Source organism: Ostrea edulis, chromosome 4 (genome assembly GCF_947568905.1).
Source record: "Ostrea edulis chromosome 4, xbOstEdul1.1, whole genome shotgun sequence".
Classification (NCBI taxonomy): Eukaryota; Metazoa; Mollusca; class Bivalvia; order Ostreida; family Ostreidae; genus Ostrea; species Ostrea edulis.
Window position 1 is genome coordinate 67448914 of NC_079167.1, and position 23282 is coordinate 67472195.

The 23282-nt window shown below is 34.1% G+C and overlaps 1 protein-coding gene across 14 annotated transcripts in view; it reads left to right on the forward strand.

Moving 5' to 3' along the window:
• LOC125671322 (ankyrin-2-like) overlaps positions 1 to 23282 on the forward strand; it is a 117810-nt gene that overhangs the window by 33424 nt on the left and 61104 nt on the right. For 5 of the 14 annotated variants that reach the window (XM_056163570.1, XM_056163571.1, XM_056163573.1 and 2 more), the window contains exons 1-4: positions 18090 to 19241; positions 19567 to 19634; positions 20187 to 20342; positions 20956 to 21108. In XM_056163570.1, the coding sequence (XP_056019545.1) occupies positions 19217 to 19241; positions 19567 to 19634; positions 20187 to 20342; positions 20956 to 21108 (402 nt within the window). In that variant the 5' untranslated portion in view covers positions 18090 to 19216. Of the gene's footprint in view, positions 1 to 777; positions 877 to 1732; positions 1832 to 3539; positions 3639 to 4122; positions 4312 to 5281; positions 5312 to 7463; positions 7482 to 8925; positions 9025 to 9132; positions 9232 to 9320; positions 9420 to 9526; positions 9626 to 9854; positions 9954 to 10189; positions 10289 to 10580; positions 10779 to 10894; positions 11093 to 11776; positions 11975 to 12396; positions 12496 to 12617; positions 12717 to 12964; positions 13163 to 13301; positions 13401 to 14339; positions 14515 to 15412; positions 15473 to 16121; positions 16146 to 17589; positions 17686 to 18089; positions 19242 to 19566; positions 19635 to 20186; positions 20343 to 20955; positions 21109 to 23282 lie in introns of those variants that run through there. The other 9 variants (XM_056163563.1, XM_056163577.1, XM_056163578.1 and 6 more) reach the window with 6 other exon arrangements.

The following is a 23282-nucleotide window of genomic DNA, read 5'->3' on the forward strand; positions in this document are numbered from 1 at the left end:
ATGTTACTTTTGGCCTGAGGTGTTTTTTTTTGTCCAGGTCTGACACAAATTTGTTCATGATAAACAAAAACATGAAAGTGTACATAAGAATTAATAAGAATATTGTTTTGATTGCATTTTACCCATCAAGTATCATCGATTTTTCTTTCTCCCCCGAATGTGTATCATTGTATAACATGATCAATAGAAACTCGTGCAAGTTAAAGTCAGTGTTGAAGGACTATAGTTTGTCAGTGCCTGCACAGTGTAGTAGAGATGTAACCAGACCAGCTAAATCAATACACAAAACTCAGGGGAATGATGTGTCAGAGCTTGACGAAAATGCACAGAAGTCACATTGCTGCAGTTACCCAATGCAACAAGGCCTGCATTCTTATGCTTAAATCAATAGAGTATCAAGAAATTGGATGGTGGGCTCTGCAGCAAGATGTAAAAACTGAAATCTGATCAATATTTTTGTTGTTGAAAAACTGGCATGAAAAGAACAGCAATATTAGAGAATGTGTTTGAGTAAATAAATGGACATGGTGTGGTAGATGATAGTTGAGTCTTGCATTTGCAAGTATGTTTGCTATTTTAGATCCTAGAAGTAGAAGAAATATATTTGTTGTATATAAATTAAACTAAGATTCTATACACTATTGTTTTATGTATTACAATCCCTTCTGATTATGTGAGTTTTAGTATGATAAATGATTAGGACACAATCAGTTGAAAATTTGAATTTTATGATTTTGAAACAAAAAATATTTATTTGATTTATACTGTGTTTTGTAGAATGGATTGAATGCTTTACATTTGGCCTCCAAAGAAGGTCACATAGACATCGTGCAAGAACTTCTGAAGAGAGGAGCAAATGTTGAAGCAGCGACAAAGGTAAAAATAGGACACAGGAAGTTGGTATGTCATGACGAAAAACTGGTATGTCATGGTAGAAACTGGTATGTCACACAAAAAACTGTCATGTCACAATAGAAAACTGGCATAAACTGGTATGTCACAATAGTTAACTGGATCAGCATAGAAAACTGACCTGTACGACACTGTTAAAAAACCAGCATGCCATGTAATAGAAAACTGATATGTTGCCATCCAAAGCTGGCATAAACTGGTATGTGTCTATAGAAAACTGGTGTGTCAATATTGAACACTGGCATAAATAGGTATGTGTCAATAGAAAACTGGCATGTCGCCATCGAACACTGATATTTCATGATAGAAAACTGGTATTCCACCAATACAAAGTGGTATGCTACCATATTAAGCTGGTATTCACTGTCATAGAAAACAGGTTCATCACCCTTTTAATCTTGTATGCCACCATAGCACCTTGGGTATGTCATCACAGCAAACTGATACACTTACTTAGAAAACTGAACACAGATTTTGCAAACTGGTATTGTAACACCACCATAGGAAACTGGTGTTCTACTGTAGTAAATATATCAAACAAATTGCAATTTTCTTCAAATTGTGGTAAAAGCTGCAATTGCATTCATGAGAGAATCTGTAGCTCTTTTTGAAGATGTATGTCGACAAACATGACACATCTTGAAATGTAATAAATTCATAAAAATGCTTTGCATATATATCAGACACAAACATCCTCTTCATCTCGCATGAAAAATGTAATAAGTAGAAAGAATATCAATGAAATATTTGATGTTTACATCTTCTGTAAAAGATGCACATCAACAAACAACTTAATTTTGCCATGTTTTGTTTTGTACAGAAAGGAAACACAGCTCTACACATTGCCTCTCTTGCGGGACACCTGAACATTGTCAAACTTCTGGTCGATAATGGTGCAAAATACGATGTACAGGCTCATGTAAGTTATCATGGGAACGGATTAATAAACAATGGTTCCACCAAAAACAGTGCTAATTTGGTATGGGTGGAAATGTATCACATTTCCTGTGGGTGTGATCTTTAGTGCATTGATAAGGAGGGAGACGTCTGAAGATCTATTTAATGAATTTTATGATTGTTTTTCTTTTAAAGAAAAAGGCTGATTTGATTAAAATTGATATTAGAGAAACAGATATCCTTACTATATGTTTTCACTTTGTAAACATTTCTCATACAAAATATCAAAAGAAATTTTCAGCACGTATAGGTCAAATTGGGATTTACTAGGTCATCTTCAATTTTCCTGATTTACTTTGTAAAAACAAAATTTCTTGTAAGAAAGAGAGATAAGCTGTAAATTGTTTATTGTAATCCCCACACTGGGAATGTAGAAAAGGATGTTATATTCTCAGCACCTCAAATATTGGAAGATCTTTTGGCATGTAGCTCTTTTGTGAGTGAGGGATTGAAGACAAGCAGTCAAACGCTTAGGAGATTAGGAATGATAAGATGAATTAACAGTTAATGATAGAATGTTATTATTAGGAGAGAGTCAAGAAAAGAACAAACAGACTTTTTTCTTCTTCAATGAGTAATTTTATTATGATGGTTAAATGAAGACAGATGCTTGTAGTAATGTTAATTAGTAAACATTCAACTTAGCTGTTGTTTGGGTTTATTGATCGAAGCTCAAAGAGAGAATGTAATGAAATGGCAAAGATTTTGAGACATGCTGTAATTTCCAATGATATAATATCACAAATTTATGTTCATTGCTTTGGAATTTCTTTGTTAATTGAATGAGATGAGCACTAAAGATATTTGTATGTGAATGTGCTTTTACTTTAAAGTCCTTCCATTAATTGCCATTAACAACAGACTGTACAAATTAGAACTCCCATGATTTTGTTTCATTCCAGGATTCATTCCTGTGTCTTTGCATGAGTTTCAGTTTTGGTAAATGAGATCTAAGGCTTGCAGTGAAAAGTTTAATGGTAGTTTGAATTAAAAACTGACTCAGCTTTAATTGATACAAGCATACATCTGCTACATTACATGTATGTCATCCATTGGGGATAGGTTGGGAGGAGGGGGGGTCCTCTGTTAGAATTGAGGGGAAACTTTCTGTATTCATTGGGAAAGTAGTTGTGTATGCTTTGAGAAACTCTGTTCTGTGAACCAGACTTAACAGTGGGGTATTAATACCTCCATATAGATGATTGTACCTGAAACAGATGTTTTATATCATTACTTGATGAGAATGCTGTGTTGTAGGTCGGATTCACTCCCCTGTATATATTATTTCATTACCTGATGAGAATGCTGTGTTGTAGGTCGGATTCACTCCCCTGTATATATTATTTCATTACCTGATGAGAATGCTGTGTTGTAGAACGGATTCACTCCCCTGTATATATTATTTCATTACCTGATGAGAATGCTGTGTTGTAGGTCGGATTCACTCCCCTGTATATATTATAGCATTACCTGATGAGAATGCTGTGTTGTAGGTCGGATTCACTCCCCTGTATATATTATAGCATTACCTGATGAGAATGCTGTGTTGTAGGTTGGATTCACTCCCCTGTATATATTATTTCATTACCTGATGAGAATGCTGTGTTGTAGAACGGATTCACTCCCCAGTATATATTATAGCATTACCTGATGAGAATGCTGTGTTGTAGGTCGGATTCACTCCCCTGTATATGGCTGCCCAGGAGGGACATGCTGATGTTGTTAAGTACCTCCTGTCCAGTGGGGCAAACCAGAGTCTGTCCACAAAGGTAGTGACAGTATAGTATTGTCAAATTCATCTGTAATGTTCATTAAAATATTACAAAAATGGATTAATGTTGAATTTTATATTATACCCCGTTATATAATTAGTAATTTTGACTGTCTGGGCCACATTTCATAAAAGAAATTACGACTAAGACCCAAAAAATTTTTTTTGAATTTATTTTATTGTTTACTTACGTTGATTGTGATTTTAGTGTGAATAAGAAGAATTTCATTATGTAATTTTATATTGGCATAATCTCGCAAAAGTAATTAAATTAACAAAATTTTAGAACTATGTAATATTTGTAGTCTTAGTCGTAAGTTCTGTTGTAAAACTAGGCCCTGTAGATGTTCATCTTGTACATGTACGGGAAGATTATATTATATCAAATAATCATTGTACAAATTTATTTATTTTCTCGATCAATGAGATTACGATTAATTATGATTTTGATTTGGCGTTCAGTGATATCGAGTGTTTTACAGGATGGATTCACTCCCCTTGCTGTGGCCCTACAACAAGGACATGAGCGAGTGGTCAGTGTACTTCTCGAAAATGACACCAAGGGCAAGGTCAAACTTCCCGCCCTTCATGTAACCGCCAGAAAAGATGATGTCAAATCAGCAGCCCTCCTTTTGCAGAATGAACAGAACAATGTTGATGGCCAGACTAAGGTACTTAAAAAAAGACAGGGATGTTTAGTTTACTAGCAATGCGGCTCAGTGCTGAGGTGGGGCAGAGAAAAATAGTAAATTGATAGACACTTTTTTGTAAGGTGGATCAACAATCGGGGCAAAATTGACTCAGTTCAAACAATTTTTCATACTTTTACAAATTAAAGATATGTTGTCAAAACAAAAATTATCTTTGGTGTAATTTCTTTAAAACAATTACCTTTACTGGAGAAAAAATAATGGATGTAAAATATGGAAAGGTCTGATAGGCTTGATTTCTTAATGGGTTCTGTAATTAGTGCTTCAACCACCAAGACAAAACAACATGTTGTGCTGGCACTTTAATTTAGCTGTGATTTAATTTCCGCAAGTTTAGTATAGACCAAACCCATGAAATGAAAACTGTAGAGAGTATAACCGAGTCATAACATGCCGATATAATGGGGGGTTGGGGGTTGAGATTCCTTCAACATGGAAATAAGTTTATTACAGTATTAAGTGTTCTAGGTACTAGACAAAATGAATTTTTCCTGAAGCTTGGAAACTTGTGTTATCCACTAGTACTTGAGCACTGAAGCAATGGTGTTGTAAACAAAATGTCAACCTTTTGAAACATGAATGAATTTTAGAGCACCTGTCATTGTAGTAACTAGACGGAACCTCATCAGCTTCTCTAACATCATGGAGTTGTTGTAATCCATGTGCATGAAATGAATGCATTCTTTTCTCATTACCCGTTATGAAATTTTCTTCATCCTGAACTAACAACATTTGGAAGAAAAAGTATCATCGTTCATAAATGCATGCAAATGTAGTCATTTTTTTCAACTGTAAATTTTGTAATAGCTGATATAGAAGAAATTTTGCTTCAATATGGCAGCTCGCTGCCCAGTAGTTTTGGCTGCGAATGAGCACCTAGAAAACCAACGATCAGTAATTCATTGTGTTGTTTTCACTTATGGCTACTCAGACAGGAGGTCTGGTAAATGACACTACAAAGGTGTGTATTAAATAGTTCTGCTTTCATTTAACCTTTTTGTGAACACTTTTCACTTACAAAACTTTTTCTACTGTGAAATCATGCATCATTTGGAGCTTCGTTTACACGGCACAGATACTGGACTATTTTGTTCATTGACAGAAGCAAATATTAGAAATTCGTCCTACAGATTTTATAAGTATTTATCAGTAAAACAACGCGGAGAAGAACACCATTGGGATGATTTCACAGTACAAAGTGCCACAGTTGCTCTGCTGTTCATTGAAACACCCTTGTAAATCTATTGCTTTTTCTATTGCCAGCTGTTGCTATATAGACAGTTGTATATCCATGCAACATTGTGTTTATTATGTGTAGGATAAATATAAGCATGCAAAGCATTGTATATACTGTTACAATAATGTGGCCAAAGAAATTATAAGGCAAATTGAATGAAAAATTTCATTTAGCAATAAATTATAGCCAAATGCAATCTGGATAACTGGCAATGGAATAATGTTGGATAACGTGCTGACATTTCATGATCATGTCATTTTGAATGAAGTCTCAAGTTTGATTTGTCGTGACTGCATGTAAAATGAATTGCATGAAATAACACTAACTACAGTGAATGCTAAAATCAAATTTGCTGAGGTTTGTGATGCTAGGGAGTGTAGTGGACAGTTGTTCGTCAGGAGACATTTGAAATAGAATATTTACAATCCAATCATCATTTTCATTTTCTTCTGGAAAACATAAATTTGGAGGCAATCATAGGACTCTGATTCCTTGTGATAACAGTTGAAATAACCGTGTTCAAGTAAAAATGAAAGTCAAAAAACTGTTTGATAACTTTTGCATCAAATTTGCTGATGGGTACAGCAATTTTATTGTTTGGATTTACAAGTGCACTTTCAAAGCATGACATGGACTCTAGATTAAGGTATTTTCACATAATTTAATGAGAAACATCATTCGCAAAATGAAATTACTCTTTTATATTTATGTTGCTGATATACAATTCAAAACTCTCAAAACAGACCAGTCGCCAATTCATGTTCTTGAGATTTGACGTTTATGAGTCATGTCACAATATTGTACCACAGTTATTGTAAAGTTAAAAGATCAAATGAATGCCGCGGTCATTATTCTGCAATATACCCTCATACGTAATAACTGATTATGAGAAAATTTATACACATCTCACTTGCACTTCATGTTTTGCTAATACAACAATAAAGTAGATAAAATAGATAATTGATAATTAACTTTTATAATCATGAAAAATAATCGATACATGTTGCAAAATAAATTTATAAATGACAAGAATATTTGTCATTCAATATAGATCAACCGTCTGCATTTCCGAGATTGGTACACATGTACCCAAACATTACGATGCATAAACAAGTTAACCCCTTTTCACGTATGTGTAGTTTTCTTGGACTGTGTATTCAAAGCAGTTATAATCCATTAACATCAAACTTTATATATTTTTCAAAATAGATCTACATTTAGTATACCCTACCATCTCACCTTTTTCGTCAGGAAAAAACATGTAGGACTAATCTATTTTGGAAACTGTCATGATGTCATGTGACTTAATTTGTAACTGTATAGGTAAACGATTGGCTGGATATTTCTGAGCCATAGTAGAATAAAAATAAAGTTTTTGTTTTTGTAAATGATGCAGGATAACCTCATCGGTTTTGAAATGTTGTTTGAAATATAAATGCCTTGGCTAACAACGCCTCGGCTTTTTTATTTAAAACATTTCTAGACTGAGGAGGTTATCCTGCATCATCCTCGAAAACAAGAACTTTATTTCATCAAGTTTGGCATAAAATAAGGAATCTACAGGAACAAAAAGGTACACATAATTGATTTTGTAAACAGTAATCATTTAATGCTTAATTTTTCCTGCTGCAAGACTTATTGTTAAGGCAACATGCTGAAGAAACACTAGAATACATCATTCTCTGTTGTCTTTTGACTTTTTTGCAGTCATTGCAATAACAAATATTATACATGCTAGCTTTGAATTTTGTGTCACTGGTTGCCTATCTTTCAGAGGAACACGATCTTTCTTGGCAGCATACCTCCAGACATTAATTCTGAGCTTTGTACACTCTGATGTCTTTGCGTTCATTGTTCTGTTGACTATTTGTTACAGGATAATCACAGTGTTGGTGTATGTATAGTTCTGACCGGTGTGATGAACGTTTAGTGTGTGTGATTTCTCTCCCTTTCCATGCCCTTCATCAGCTCACCTGAGCTGAAAGCTCAAGTGAGCTATTCTGATCATCTTTTGTCTGTCGTCTGTCTGTTCATCCCGTCTGTCCATAAACTTTTCACATTTTCATATTTCCAGAACCACTGGGCCACTTTTAATTAAACTTGGTGCAAATCATCCTTGAGTAAAGGGGATTGAAGTTTGTTTGAATGAAGGGCCACACTCCCTTTAAAGGGGAGATAATCATAAAGATTCAAAAATAGGGTGAGGTCATTTAAAAATCTTCTCAAGAACCGCTGGGCCAGAAAAGTTGAAATTGACATAAAAATTTCCTGATAAAGTGCAGATTCAAGTCTATTAAAATCATTACCCACAAGGGTAGGATGGGGCCACAGTAGAGGATCAAAGCTTTACATTTACATATATTTGAAAAATTTAACAAACTTCTTCTCAAGAACCACTAGGTTAGAAAAGTTGAAATTTACATGAAAGCTTCCTGATATAGAATAGATTCAAGATTGTTCAAATCATGGTCCCCGGGGTAAGGGTGGGGCTACATTAGGGGATCAAAGTTTTATATGCTGATATATATAGGGAAAATCTTTAAAAATATCTAGAGCTTTCATATTTTGTATATACATTCTTTATAACAAGACCTTTCATGTGATACAATAGTGTGTGACCTTGACATGGAAGTTTGACCTACTTTTGATAAAAATCTTGACCAAAGTGACTCAAGTGAGCATTGTGGTCCATGGGCCTCTTGTTTCAGCATGTCATGTGCAGATGTATGTGTTTTATTAGCACACATTATACTATTGAATTTTGATCCTGGAGAGCAATACTGCTTAATAGGGTGGGCAAACTGTATAGAATATTAAAGAACGTGGGTGAATGATCACATTAAAATGCCCAGTAGATATACTGATATGTGAACAGATATCCTACTTAAAGAATAGCTTTAAGCTATTTTAGGGGAAACAGATAATGCTATTGAATGTTTTGTGATAGCTTAATTGCTTTGAATTAGTTTTCGTTGATCATAACATGGCTGAGCTGATTTTCAAATGCTCTCGTAGAGTTACCAACTTTAACACATCTCTTTCATAATTGAACAGAGTGATGGTGTCTTGCTTTTGTTTCATTGACTTTATTTGATTTGGCAGTATTTAGTAAAATAAAGGGTTTGATGAAAGTGTTGATTAAGTGTTAAATTTTTTTTTTAATCGATATATGTTTGCAATTTTAGAAGAAACAAATTCTGCAGGACTATCTAAAGCTTTTAGTGAAATACCCCTTGTCTATTGCTCTCAAAGAAATATATGTAATTAAATGATTTTATTTTAAATGTGTATTTGGTGAAAACCTTGATAAAATTAACTTGAATGATTTCCTTTTCTAGAGTGGCTTTACTCCTCTGCATATAGCTGCTCACTATGGCAACACAAATGTTGGATCCCTGCTCATTCAAAGAGGAGCAGACGTCAATTTCAAAGCAAAGGTAAATTACGAAACAGCTGTCGTAAAGATTTGTGTATACATACACATGAACTAAAAAGTATAGATTGTGCTGCCTGCTCTTCAAAAATTTGTATGATTTGTTATTTAGAATAACATCACCCCACTGCATGTTGCTTCAAGATGGGGAAAACCAACCATGATAACACTTTTACTGGACAACAAAGGCATTGCTGATGAGAAAACCAGGGTAAGATATGTCAATAGATCTAGTAATGCATTGTTTGTACTGTCAGTAACGCTTTTTGTCTTATACTGAATTTTTTATTTGTTTTTCAGGATGGGTTAACTCCCTTGCACTGTGCAGCTAGGAGTGGACATGAGAATGTGGTGGATCTATTAATCGAGAGAGGTGCTCCTAAATCTGCCAAAACCAAGGTATTATCTTGTTACAGTTCTAAATTATTTACCTTTATTTCAGATATTGATTTAACATTTGAAAAACATACAGGTTTGCCACATTCTGATATCTGAATTCATTACAGAATGGCCTGACTCCACTCCACATGGCTGCCCAGGGAGACCACGTGGACTGTGCCAGACTTCTGTTGTACCACAGAGCACCTGTTGATGATGTCACTGTGGTAAGTACAAGTCAGTCATGATTGATGATGATATCAAATTTCAGTTTCCAAGATAAGAAACATTTTTATAATGTACGAGTAAGGTTACATATTTTGTTTCTTTATCTTTAGGAAGACTTGTGGTGGATATGTATTTGCTTTATCTTTAGGAAGACTTGTGGTGCATACGTATTTGCTTTATCTTTAGGAAGACTTGTGGTGATTATGTATTTCGTTTCTTTATCTTTAGGACTATCTGACACCGCTCCATGTGGCTGCTCACTGTGGCAATGTCAAGACAGCTAAGCTTCTACTGGACAGGAAGTGCGATCCAAACTCCCGAGCTCTCGTAAGTACACCAGCACCATAGAGAGATAAACACAGAAGATGAACAGTCAGTTAAATCTCCGTTTTATAGATAATCGATATTTTTGGATAGACGTTTCAAAATTTTTCACTTTGAAAATGTAGTTCATATGCAATCTGATTTAAGACTTGAATACAAAAGTCTCAAATTTTAAAGTATATAAGCTGTCTTTCGTGAGATGATAAAAATGTAAATAAACAATTCGTCCACCATTGTAGAACGGATTCACGCCACTTCACATCGCTTGCAAGAAGAACAGAATCAAGGTTGTTGAACTTTTGTTGAAATATGGAGCAACCATTGAAGCCACGACAGAGGTAAGTTTAATAACTTGGTATTCTTTATGACATAAATATCTACTGTAATATGACTGTAGATTTACGATAAATACTTTGGGGCTACAAAACTTTTGAACATCAAAATTTTATCCATCTAAATTTTGAAATGATAGCAATCATAAATTCATTGTGACAATACTTGAATTGCAGAATAAAATGATTGTGGATTTGAAACTGTATGGTCTTTTAATATCAAATAAAACATTAATATGATGTATAAATAATGTTTGCTATTATAACAAATGATTCAGTAAAACTCTCTGACTTTTAGTCTGGTCTGACCCCACTCCATGTTGCATCTTTCATGGGTCACATGAACATCGTGATCTACTTGATACAAAACAACGCTAATCCAGACTTCACCACAGTACGTGGAGAGACTGCTCTCCACCTGGCGGCTCGAGCCAATCAGACGGATATCATCCGCATCCTGCTCAGAAACGGAGCCACCGTAGACGCCAGAGCAAGAGTTAGTAAAGGGGGAAATAACTCTCATGAATATGTTTTAGTGTGCTAAATACATAGAAATTTTCAGAGTTGTTGCTCTTCTTCTATCCATTAAAAATACCAATTCTTCATTTACAGGAGCAACAGACACCCCTTCACATTGCTTCTCGCCTTGGTAACGTTGACAACGTTACCCTGTTGCTACAGCTTGGTGCTGCTCCAGATGCTGTTACCAAGGATCTGTACACACCGCTACACATCGCTGCTAAGGAAGGTCATGAAGAGGTTGCCTCAGTGTTGCTGGAGCATGGAGCTTCCCACGGCCTAACCACAAAGGTAAATGTACAGGGTTACTACTAAAGTTTCATCAATTTTCTAGGGTATCAAATTTTGTTAAGATTTTGCCCAAAACATAGAATTTAAATGATATGAAAATTTATTTTTGTCTTCCTAATTGAAAACTCTGTTGATTCTCTGATTTTGTGGTCTTCTTCAACCACAAAAACAATGACCTTGATGTTCAAGACCAAAAACATTAATCTACAGTTTCTCAAGCACTGCTGCATGAGACTGAAAGTTACTGCATTAAAGGGGAAATAACTCAGTTTTTTCTTTCATCCATTGAAGTGTTTTTTGAAAATAGAAAATTCATTTTCAGTAAAATAATTATTTTGTGAATAATCTTTTATAAACCATTATTAAAAAAACATTGTTTACTCTTTATTGTGAGTTATTTAAAATAAGTGTACAAAAACTATTTTCAGTAATTCTGCATAAAATGTTTATGTGAAAAAGAAAGATAATTCATATGCCATAGCAAAGAGAGAGAGAGAGAGAGAGAGAGAAAGAGAACCATGCCTGCCTCACTAAATGTTGAATTTTTGGCCAGAGAAACTCAAGATAAATTTCTTTCACCAAATGAAAAATGATGAATACACAAGATTCAGTAGGTTGAGTATTTTTTCAGAGGGTTCTTCTATTTAACAATTGTGATCAACACAAGATTTATTCAAATTGCAGAAGGGATTCACCCCACTTCACATTGCTGCAAAGTATGGCAACATCAAGGTTGCTAGACTTCTGCTTCAAAAGGATGCCAACCCAGACTGTCAGGGAAAGAATGGCCTGACACCTCTTCATGTTGCCACTCATTACAACCATGTCAATGTGGCGCTCTTACTGCTGGACAACAAAGCTTCACCACACAGCACCGCCAAGGTAAGGAGAAACAAAATGCAATTTTCAGTACTGTAAATTACATACCGTATATTATGCAAGACTGGGTACTTAATTTGATAAAATTGCTGATCCACATTAATGTGCATGAAAATGAAATCAAGCTCGCCTTACTTAAAAGGATGTATGTAGAGTAGTGATTAAACAAATTTCTACCAGCACTTTTTCGAATTTATTTATTATTTAATATTTTCGTTTTGAATAAGTGTTTATAGAGTTTTTATTGTATCTATTTTGGATTAATTATGAATAAAAACAAGAGCTGCTTCTCATGGTTTAGCACAAATTTTAATTGTTTTTTTTTTTTTAAAATACGGTGTCTAGGTATTCTTTTGTAATATACATATTCTACATATTCCTGTGAAGTAGATGGTGTCTAACACAAAGTGTATGACTTTTGACAGAATGGCTACACCCCACTACACATTGCTGCAAAGAAAAACCAGATGGACATTGCCACCACTCTGCTAGAATTCGGAGCAAGACCAGACGCGGAATCTAAGGTAACATATACATGTGGTTTTACAAAAGTTCTTTCTGATTTCCATTTCATTCACAAGCTGATCTCAATATTCATTAAAAGATAAAAACAATATGAAAGAAACCATTTTTGCTTGTTTTGTAGAATGGTTTCACTCCTCTGCACTTGGCAGCACAGGAAGGTCATACAGACATGGTGTCTCTTCTTCTGGAGCACAAAGCAGACGTCAACTCGAAAGCTCAGGTAAGAAGTCTCTCAAATAATGTAGTCACTGAAATAATATTAGCTTATTTAAATTCCTCTAGAAACATCATTTTCACAGCATTGTCTTGAACCAAAAACACTAATTGGCTATTTTAATTTGATTTAAACATAGTTTATTAATAAACTCAATAGGATCGGGCAACAGGTCGCCTATGTAGGCCCTCTCCCAACTAATTGGATATTGATAATAGTGGAGTAGCAAATGTGATCTGTAAATCCTGTTGTAGAATGGATTGACCTCCTTGCACCTAGCTGCTCAAGAAGACAAAGTAAATGTAGCAGAAGTTCTGGTGAAGTATGGCACAGACATCGACCCCCAAACCAAGGCAGGCTACACTCCACTCCACACCGCTTGCCATTTCGGCCAGATGAACATGGTTCGATTCCTACTGGAGCGCGATGCATCTGTTAGTGCCACAACTAAGGTACCCACTGAGAATTTTATTTCAGTTTGTATGACTAAATACTACAATAATTTTTCATCTTTAAAATTTGATGTCTATCATATTTTAAAAGAGGACTATCTCTTTGAAAAAGTCGCTGGATCACTGTATTGTCTTTTAGTTGGGATACACCCCTCTTCACCAAGCTGCTCAACAAGGCCACGTACAAGTCATTAATCTACTGCTGAAAAACAAAGCCTCGCCCAACGCCGTCACCAATGTAAGTGCAGACATGCTGTTCCTTCAATCAGTTCTCAATGAATCAGTTCAGCTGTATCTGAAGTGTTAAGTAGAGGAATTTATAATGAATGGAGATGTAGTCATGTAACATTGCACCCTGTATTTGATTTGGTGCATGAACCATTCAAGATACATGCATGGTGAATGAAATTTCTGAGAGTTTTTGGAGTTATTTTACTGAATGTCTTGACATGAATTACACAGCTGTCGGTAACTCTCAGTGTCTATTAAAGTAATCTCCCAGTCCCCACATTTTCTATATGAATAAGTAAATTTACTCTCGTTTTCTTGAATTCTCGAAACTCTTTTTTTTTTCAAAGTAAAATCAAAATTAAAATTAAAAGTCCTGTTATATAAAATCCTTCAAGATTTACTTTTGATACTTCAAAGTGCTAATTGTTTACAGAAGCCGACAGTTCCCCATGACCTAATTAATACCAGGTAGACATCACGACAGAGATGGTCATCATTATGAAAACACGACATGACAGCATGGCAATTAGCAATGACATTTTGCCGTGTATCCCGACCTGGGGACGAAATGTTTTGTTAAATGATCAGCTGCAATTATTAATTAACCCAATACAATTTTAAAAGTTTGATGATGATTGTGAGACGCATTTCTAAATTTTAGACGTGACAATTGAAGAACCATTAAAGAAGTAAATATATGATGATACTTGTACAGATAAACTTTTCAGTTGAAGTAAATGTATTACCTCGGAGATTGAAATTATAAATCATACCCCCCTCACATGTAGGAAATGGGGTTATGTCTACCTGATGTTGAAGTTAAAACCAATTGATCGAAATTCCAATTTCTGGACTCTTGAAAACTCAAACTCTTCAAGTCTTATTGTGGTTCTGTGGACTTTGTTTTATTGAGTCATCTGTACATGCAATCTGATTTTGTTTTTAGAATGGACAGACTGCCCTTTCAATTGCCCAGAGACTGGGCTACATCTCTGTTGTGGACACCCTGACCCCCGTTACTGAGGTGTCTGAGACCATCCCTTCCACGGAAGACAAGATCAAACTAATGTCCCCAGAAATCATGCAGGAGAACCCCATCTCAGACTCTGACGACGAGGGAGGTCAGTACAAAGTCTACGTTCATTTCTTTATTTCTCTATGTGCATTATATGATGAAATAAACGTAATGTGCTTCATGTTTTCTTTCAATTAATATTTAGTTGATCTAAGATAAGCATGAAAGAAATGCATAGATGTTCATTTTTGCATGTTTTTGCAGTCTTTTCATTTTTTGTGTTTATATTGTGTAATTTTGGGAGAGTCTACACAAACAAATCACATGAACATTATACCATATCATATCATTACCATATATCACTAGAGGAGACCACACAGCAAAAATATCTCAAATCATAGACAGCTAAAATATCTCAAATCATAGACAGCTAAAATATCTCAAATCATAGACAGCTAAAATATCTCAAATCATAGACAACTAAAATATCTTGAATCATAGACAGCTGAAATATCTCAAATGATAGACAGCTAAAATATCTCAAATCATAGACAGCTGGAATATCTCAAATCATAGACAGCTAAAATATCTCAAATCATAGACAGCTAAAATATCTCAAATCATAGACAGCTGGAATATCTCAAATCATAGACAGCTAAAATATCTCAAATCATAGACAACTAAAATATCTTGAATCATAGACAGCTAAAATATCTTGAATCATAGACAACTAAAATATCTCACATCATAGACAACTAAAATAGCTCATATCATAGACAGCTAAAATATCTCGAATCATAGACAACTAAAATATCTCGCATCATAGACAGCTAAAATATCTCGAATCATAGACAACTAAAATATCTCGCATCATAGACAGCTAAAATATCTCAAATTATAGACAGTTAAAATATCTCAAATCATAGACAGTAGAAATATCTCAAATCATAAATCTATTGTATATGAAAAATTCTGTCATATATTTGTGCCATTATATTGTCTAGGGACTAGCAGTGAGAGATTGTCTTGGTTGGCTAAACTGATGACCGTTGGAAATCAGTCGTGTATGTAAAGATCACTGTCCGGCATCAAGGACAGGCAGTGGTGCTATATTCAAAACTCTTGAATTTTTTCTCTGTATTTGTAGTATTTTCCCCATATTTTCAGAGCATGTTGTTGAATATCACAATTGTAGACCGTCCCTGTTTTTATTGAATAATGGTTTTTCATTAGATGCTAACAGATTTTAGTAGATTCTTTTCTTTAGCATTTGCTCTTTGCAAATTACTCTCCAAAATAAAATTGCAATACATGATATTTGCATTGAAAAACATAATAAACCAAAGAAAGAATTTAAAAAAAAAAAACAGCTTATGAAATTCAAGAGTTTCTAGACATTGTTGTGGGACTCTAGAAGTTCGAGCACTAATAATCTGTTGTTTGAGTGAAAAATGTAACCATACAAGCACTACAAGCTAGTCTGCAGTTCAACATCTCTACACAATTAATGCTTAGTGATATAAAGATACTTTCAACTGTTTATGGCAAAGGTCAAGAACTAGACTGAACTTTATTAAAAAAAGTCTTTCTTTCTTATAACAAGGGGAATAATCAGTTCACGTCATATTTCAGGTGCAGTCTTTCACATTTTTCTGTTTACTTTCTGTTTTCCTATGTATATATACAGCTGTGTGTTGTACTTTCACTTTACAGGGTCTTCTATGGCCAGTAGCAGATGTGAGTGTAAACGAGCAATATATGTATTGGTGCACAAAGGGCTAACTTAATTGTCTGCTGTCCTGTTCACAGCAGATATTATATATTAACATGTATTTTAAAAGAATACCAAGAAAAAGAAATAATGTAGCTGGATTTAATATGATATTCTTATCTATTTTCCAAAAATACAAAAGTTGCTATTGACCAACTTCTTAGTGGTAAGATTTCTTGAAATGGCAAATTCCCTAGCTGCGGAACTGTAGCTTGTCAGTATAGAAAGTTTGTGGTGGACGTCTGAAGAACAAGAGTTTCGTACTTGAAAAACTTGAAATATACAATGCAACTTTTTTCTTCACAGTATGGCAGATATGTCTCTTTATTTTTATTTTACACCCTACCTCAAAATTACTTCCAACATATTTTCCAGTTGTACCTTTCATCGATCCACTTGTATAGAAAATTCAGAAAAGATATTTGCTTGTTTAAACAATATAGAACTGTACTAAGTTTCCAGATGATTCAACCCCATTTACACTTTGCAGTAGTCATACTCTGATGTTTGAAAATGAAAGGGAAGTGGGTTGAATTGTCTTGTAAAGGGCCATTCATGCATGCAGGACTGACAGTTACGTATAGAAAACTCAGATGTAGGTGGAGAAAAGGTTGGAAGTGTTCTGTTGTTAAAATTTTGAGCAATAAAGGTTTGCATTGTATATATTGGGTTTTCATGTGTAAGAAACCATTACAGAAGCTTTCTGATTGTTCGTCATCAACTTTTCTGTGCTGGCAAGCTACACGCACATTTCTACATCAAGCAAATTCCCCAGACCTCGCTTTAATTTACTATAAAGACACCATTTTATCTTGCTGGAGCAGTTATAATCACCATGAGAATGTTTTGTCATTATTATGGTTGGGCCATTACATCATTAGTTACATAATTTTGTTTTATGAAGAAAAATGTTCGGGTTTTCGGACATGACAGTAAATTTAATTAGAATTCTGATTACTTGCGTAGATGCTTAATTGTCTTGCATTTGTGATGGCTAGAAAAGATTTGGTATGGTGCTATCCTTGATTCAGATCGCATTCAATGTTATTGTAGATGTTCTCTCGCATCCAATTTATAAGAAATTGAGAGGTAAAAAGCAGTGAACAAAGCCATATACAGTATCCAAAACTATACATGTATCTCATAAATTGCATGTATATCAATATGTCGATGAAGTTAATTATATTATTATGTATCATTACAAAACAGTGATAAACTTCTATTAAACTTTTGATATAGGAAATGTACCTCTGTACATTCAATATCTTAAGTTCTCAAATTTTACCCATTAACCAGTAAAAAAAGATCATTCCTTAGGGTAATTCTTATTTTAAAAATGAAAATAAACACATGTTATTTGATCAGAAAATTGAAGTCTGATTTTCTCTTTTACTGCTTCTGGTAATGCAGGGGATGATTTTCTGCCTTCTTCTCCGTTGTTCGGAAAACCCCTCACCGAACAGCATGTTTACCTGCCCTTTTATGAGGGCAGCAAAATGCAGTCTCGTAAGTTCAATTCCGTCGTTGATGTTGTTCCTCTCAAATATTGTTTATTTATAATTTGGTGTTGTAACTTTGTATTAATAATTGAAAAATTAAAAACTTTTTGATTTGTTTGTCTATCCACTGCATGGAAAAATTTGCAATGAATTTCTTTCCTTAAGGGGCGAGATCAAAAGAATGATGTCAAATAAAAATGTAACTTCGAGTAGTAGGGGAGGGGATCATCAATTTAATACACAATTTTTTTAATGTATATTTGAAGTGACAGTTAAATATTACATACACTTTCATTAGGAATAAACAATAGAAAAGGTATATAAAGTGTGTATTTAGTATTTGTACTTGATCATCAATTTCAGATCAACATTCATCATATTTAGTTGTTGTGGGTTTTTTTTTTTGGGGGGGGGGGGCTCTAAATGAAAACCATTTGAATTTAGTTTTTTGTTAGACACTGAACCTTTGATCTTGCCCTTAACATTTTTCGTTTAATTTACTTTGGAATACATAAACAATTTTCCTTAACACTTTTAATAAACAGAAATGGCCAAGAAAATGATGAAAACCTTTTAGCATGAACATCACAGGCATGATGTGTTTGCTTGAAATGCCATTGAATAGAGTTAGCCAGATTAAACAAGTTGTGAACATCCAAAACACATTAGTAGAGGCAAAGATGCAAGTTTAGCAACCACATGTAGTATCCTAGACTATTAGATAAACATGTTGATCTACAAGGTATGCCCAAACTAGTGCAACCCCCCAACTTCTTAAGTAATTCACACAGATTTTTCTTTTTTATGGAACTGTATACATGTATACAATGTATTAAAAATGTGCATGATGTAAATAAAATGTATGCATGTCTTTGAATAATTAACTCAGTCAATATATATGATGTATCATAACTAATAAGAATTATACATCTGAAGAACCTGAAAAAACCAAATCCAATTCTGTATGATTACTTCCCTGTGAACTGTTAAAACGATTCATATAGATGTTGTTTGGTGTATCTGCATGATCAGTAAGCTGTTTCATAACATAGATGATTACTTTAACAGCATGCCATCTATACACCCAGGGAGAAGCTCCTCTTATACAGAGCTTTCTATGGCCACTGTATGGCATCTCCCTCAGGAAATTATCTGTTTGAAGAATCATTTACATATAATGATCAGCCTTCAGAAAAGTTTGAAACTGAGAGAAAATCATCTCTAAATATAAACCGTTATGAGCGTTAGGCCCCTGAAAGCTAATTGCTGGTGTTTTGAAGCCAAGATACATATAGATATATGATGCATGTAGAAGATAGATGCGCTGCTAGTGTTTAAGCAGGAAGGTCAGACCTTTCCAATCAGTGATGGCTTTCTCTCCCTGAAAAAAAAAAAGAAGAGCTGTCGATTTATCAGCTCTCGTAAACATCCACTTCAAACTATTGATCATGTAGGGATTTTAGCTAGAACTTCAGTTTTTACCCAATTTGCGCTACCTAGTTTTTTGGGGCAATTTGAGACTTATTTTCGAATTTAACATGCTATGTTTTCGTCGTAGTCGAGGTAAGAAAAATTTTAATTGAAGAATGAAATTTAAATGGAGTTTGTTTCTTTGAATTTGAAATCTTTTTTTTTTTCTACAGTTAAAGTATGATTCAATATGAATGATATAAAAATAACTGTTTTAAAAGAATCAATCCCAATTTGATAACTATTAAATTATTATTTGAATGAAATTTGAATAAATGTTTTGTACATACATTGATGCCATAGAACTTAATTTGATAAATATTAATTTACATTATATGCATAATCATATGACAGTTTTATGTGTATAAACACTTATCAAAAGAATTCTTAAAGAACTCCCATTCTTCTTGTCTTGTAGGGGAGGACAGCATTTCCCTCGGGGAAAAAGGAGGGAGCATTTCCCCACTGGATACCTCGTATGAAAAGGTAAATGGCAGTAGGGGTGTGTTGTACAATCATATTGTCATCAATCTTTTTCTCCTTATTACAGGTTTTGAGAAAAAGATCTTTGATGTGACACGAGAAAAATCGTATGACCTAAACAACTTTCAGACAATAATTTTTTTTCTGTGGTTGGAACATCAGATGAATGTCACACAGTGATATATGTTCATTATACATCAATGTTGTTCTTTACTTGGCTGTATTTTTATGGATTATGCATTATTTTTCAGCACTATATAAAATCAGTATTGTGGTAATTAAGTTGCAGAATTATTTTAATTTACAAGTGCAAAACAGTGAAAATGATTTGATCTGACATCATATGTGTCCATGAGATCCATGCATCTTAATGGCTCAAAATTGGGATATGAATATAATATAGTTTGCTTTGTATCAAACAAATCCCCTGATCGCTGAGGAAATACTATTATCAGCATTCATGATGTCAGTTTAAACTTCACGCATATTTGGTACTTTGCTTGCATCCCTTCGTTTTTTTTTTGTCTTGCTGTAGTTGTTTTTTATGTACACCAGGACGTCTCACTGAGAACTGCCTCCACAGATGATGCAAGGCGCCGCATCACGAGTGAGATTGGTACCGCAATGCGGTATCCGTCTTACTTGGAACGTGGTCCGGATTACGAGGCAGAGATGCGCTATTTTAGTGGAGATTCTCTGATGTCTCCCAGGGTAGGTCCTGTAGGATTTATCACATGGAACAATTTAAACTGATGTAGATAGAAAAAGTTACAAAAACACATGGAACAATTTAAACTGATGTAGATAGAAAGTTACAAAAATGAAAGTAACTGCACAGGCACAGCACACTTATATAAATTTGAATCTAATGATGTAGATGCATGTGAACATTTTGTTTATCAAGTTATTAAATTGTTTAATTATTTATGAATGACTGTAGAGGATTGTATACAAGATACACGTACAGACTAAGCGAAGTGTTCCTACTAGAAGAGCACAATTTGCACAGTCATCACTTGTATTTGGCTTGAAATTAGATTCTAAACTTTAATAATCTAGTTCAGATAATAATATTAAAAAGAGTTCAGTTATTTTAGTTTTTTTTTTTTGTTGTTGTTTTTTTTTTTTTATAATATACTCATTTACAATGTTGTGTAAGATGGCTTCACTTTATACAAAAGCTATGTACACTTGGTTTCTTCAAAGAGCATTGATGGAATGGAACAATTGCTTGGATGTAAGTTTCTCTGAAGATACAAAGTGTTTGTTGTTGTTGAATATTGATGTTGTACATTGGCTTGCATTATTTTTCTGTGTTTATCAGGACAAAAGCAAAGATAGTGTTTTTGGAGGTGATTACTCAACGTTAGATAGACTCGATACTACGTCTACGAACTCCGAGTCCAAAGTTCGTGTTGTTGACGAGCATGGTAGTGAGATCGATTACGATGATGATTTAGATGATAGGATGAAGAAGGTACAAGCATTTGAATGACCTAGAAACCAAGCAGTGAATATGTCCTTTGAAATTTCATGAGTTTATTTCACTAATGTTCTGTCATAATTCTCACGTAGCAAGAATGGAAAAAAAATTTAAAGCATGAAGTTTGAAAAACTTTACATTCTGATTGAATTTTAATGAAAGCAATTCTGTTCTATATTTTTGTAAGCACTCACAGCATGGGAATGAGAATGACCAATTTTACTGGGTACCAAATTATTAGCTGAATTGTAATTTACAGAACTCCAAGATTTCTATTTTTATGTTTGAAGTTTCTGATTATTTTGTTTGTTTATGCTCTGTATAACTCTTGTGGTGTCAGTGTTAAGTGTTCAGGAAACAGACTATGCCAAGTGACTTCATCTTTGAATTGTGAAAATATCAATATTTATCTTGGAGAATTATGCAGAATTACAGAGAATTAGGTTTGCTTGAAGCTCTATTTTGAAAGATGTTTACTTACGGATGAAAAGTCATTTGGCATGGATGTTCTGATGAAAACTGGTTTTGATTGATTTCTTCTTTCAAGGATGGATTCTTGTCAACATTCAGACAAATTAGATGATATGCACCATGTGTACATGTTTATACTTCAGTTATGCACCATGCGGGTCAAGAAGCCATATTACTCTTTCTCACTCAGTCGTAACATTGAACGTAAAAATGGGTTCTAGGGAGTTTGGGTTATAGGGGACTCTTAATCTTCAGTGAATAAAAACGGTGTAGTAAAATATCACTTCACTCCCTCATTTGAAAAATTTAAAAGCTTGTCTACAGTAGAACAAATTCCAAGAGAAGATTTTCTAAACTATGGGAGTAAGTCGTAACTGACAAAGATACAAGGTTAGTTAACTTGTATGATATCTTTAACTTGCCAACGCTTTAGGGGCCATTTTCAATGCCCTACTCTTAATTAATCTTTTCATAATAGGATATTAAAAAATTAAGGAAATCATTTTCTTTCAAATATGATGATACCCAAACTTTATTCTATGTCATTAAATATTTTCTATGTCAGTAAGTTAATAGATAAAAACTTCCAAACAATATAAGTTGTAAAAGTATGACAAATAATAATCATTGTTTATACCCCTATAAAACAGTTCCTATATAACTCCTTACAAAAAAAGTCCAACATTTTGATTGTTCTTGCAACTGTTGGACCGGGAACTGTTAAAATCGACTGTTAAAAAAGATTGTTGACCGATGACGTCATATGGTGCTAACTCAAGTTATTTTTTCGTGCCGTTTGGATAAAGAGAAATGGCGGATGCACATTTTGCGACAGCAATGGAAGATGAAATTCAATTAATTCTTCAAAGTAGGAACAGCAAGAACATAAAAAATTATTTGTTCATCATTTTCTAGAATCAATTGTATAAGATGAAGTTTACTTCTTTTAATTTATTCGTGTTAAAGCTGTTATATATGCAAGTCACATGATTCTTGGTCTGCTGATTTGTTTACGTAATGGCAAGGTTCACTGATTTGACTGATGATGAAATACGGAATTTATTAGATGAAAAGCAGAGCAGATACACGAAAAATATAATTATCAATTACGATTATGGGTGTATTTTCTTATAAACTAGTGGAATCGGTGATAATTGTACGCAATCACACTGTCCTGTTTAAAGTCAACAAACCATGTGCACCTAGTAAAAACAACCTAAAAAATGAAGGTGTATAACAAAACAGTTATTAACCGGGTCCTCGGACAATAACTGTTTTGTTTGACCCTCGAACGGATCGGTTGCCCTCAGCCTACGGCTTCGGGCAACAGACCCGTTCTCAGGTCAAACAAAACAGCTGTTGTCCTCGAACCCAGTCATTAACTGTATAATGTGCAAAAATGTAAAATGATCAGAGGAAATTTGGTCTGCCATGCGTCTTATTGAGTTTGCCAGTGTGTATTTAGTTATTGTTATTTATTTTTTGCAAACAGAAATCTGTTTACTGTAGATTCCTCATTTTACGCGAGTACTTAATATCACAAAATGACTCGTAGATTTCAAATCGTAAGAACGTGAATTCACAAGTGGTCTCTTGATCAAGAGTTTTACATGTAATAATTAGCAATATAAAAATAAAAGCGAGTATTTTGATTTTGCGAATGGTACTTCTCATGAAATTATGCGTAAATAAATTCC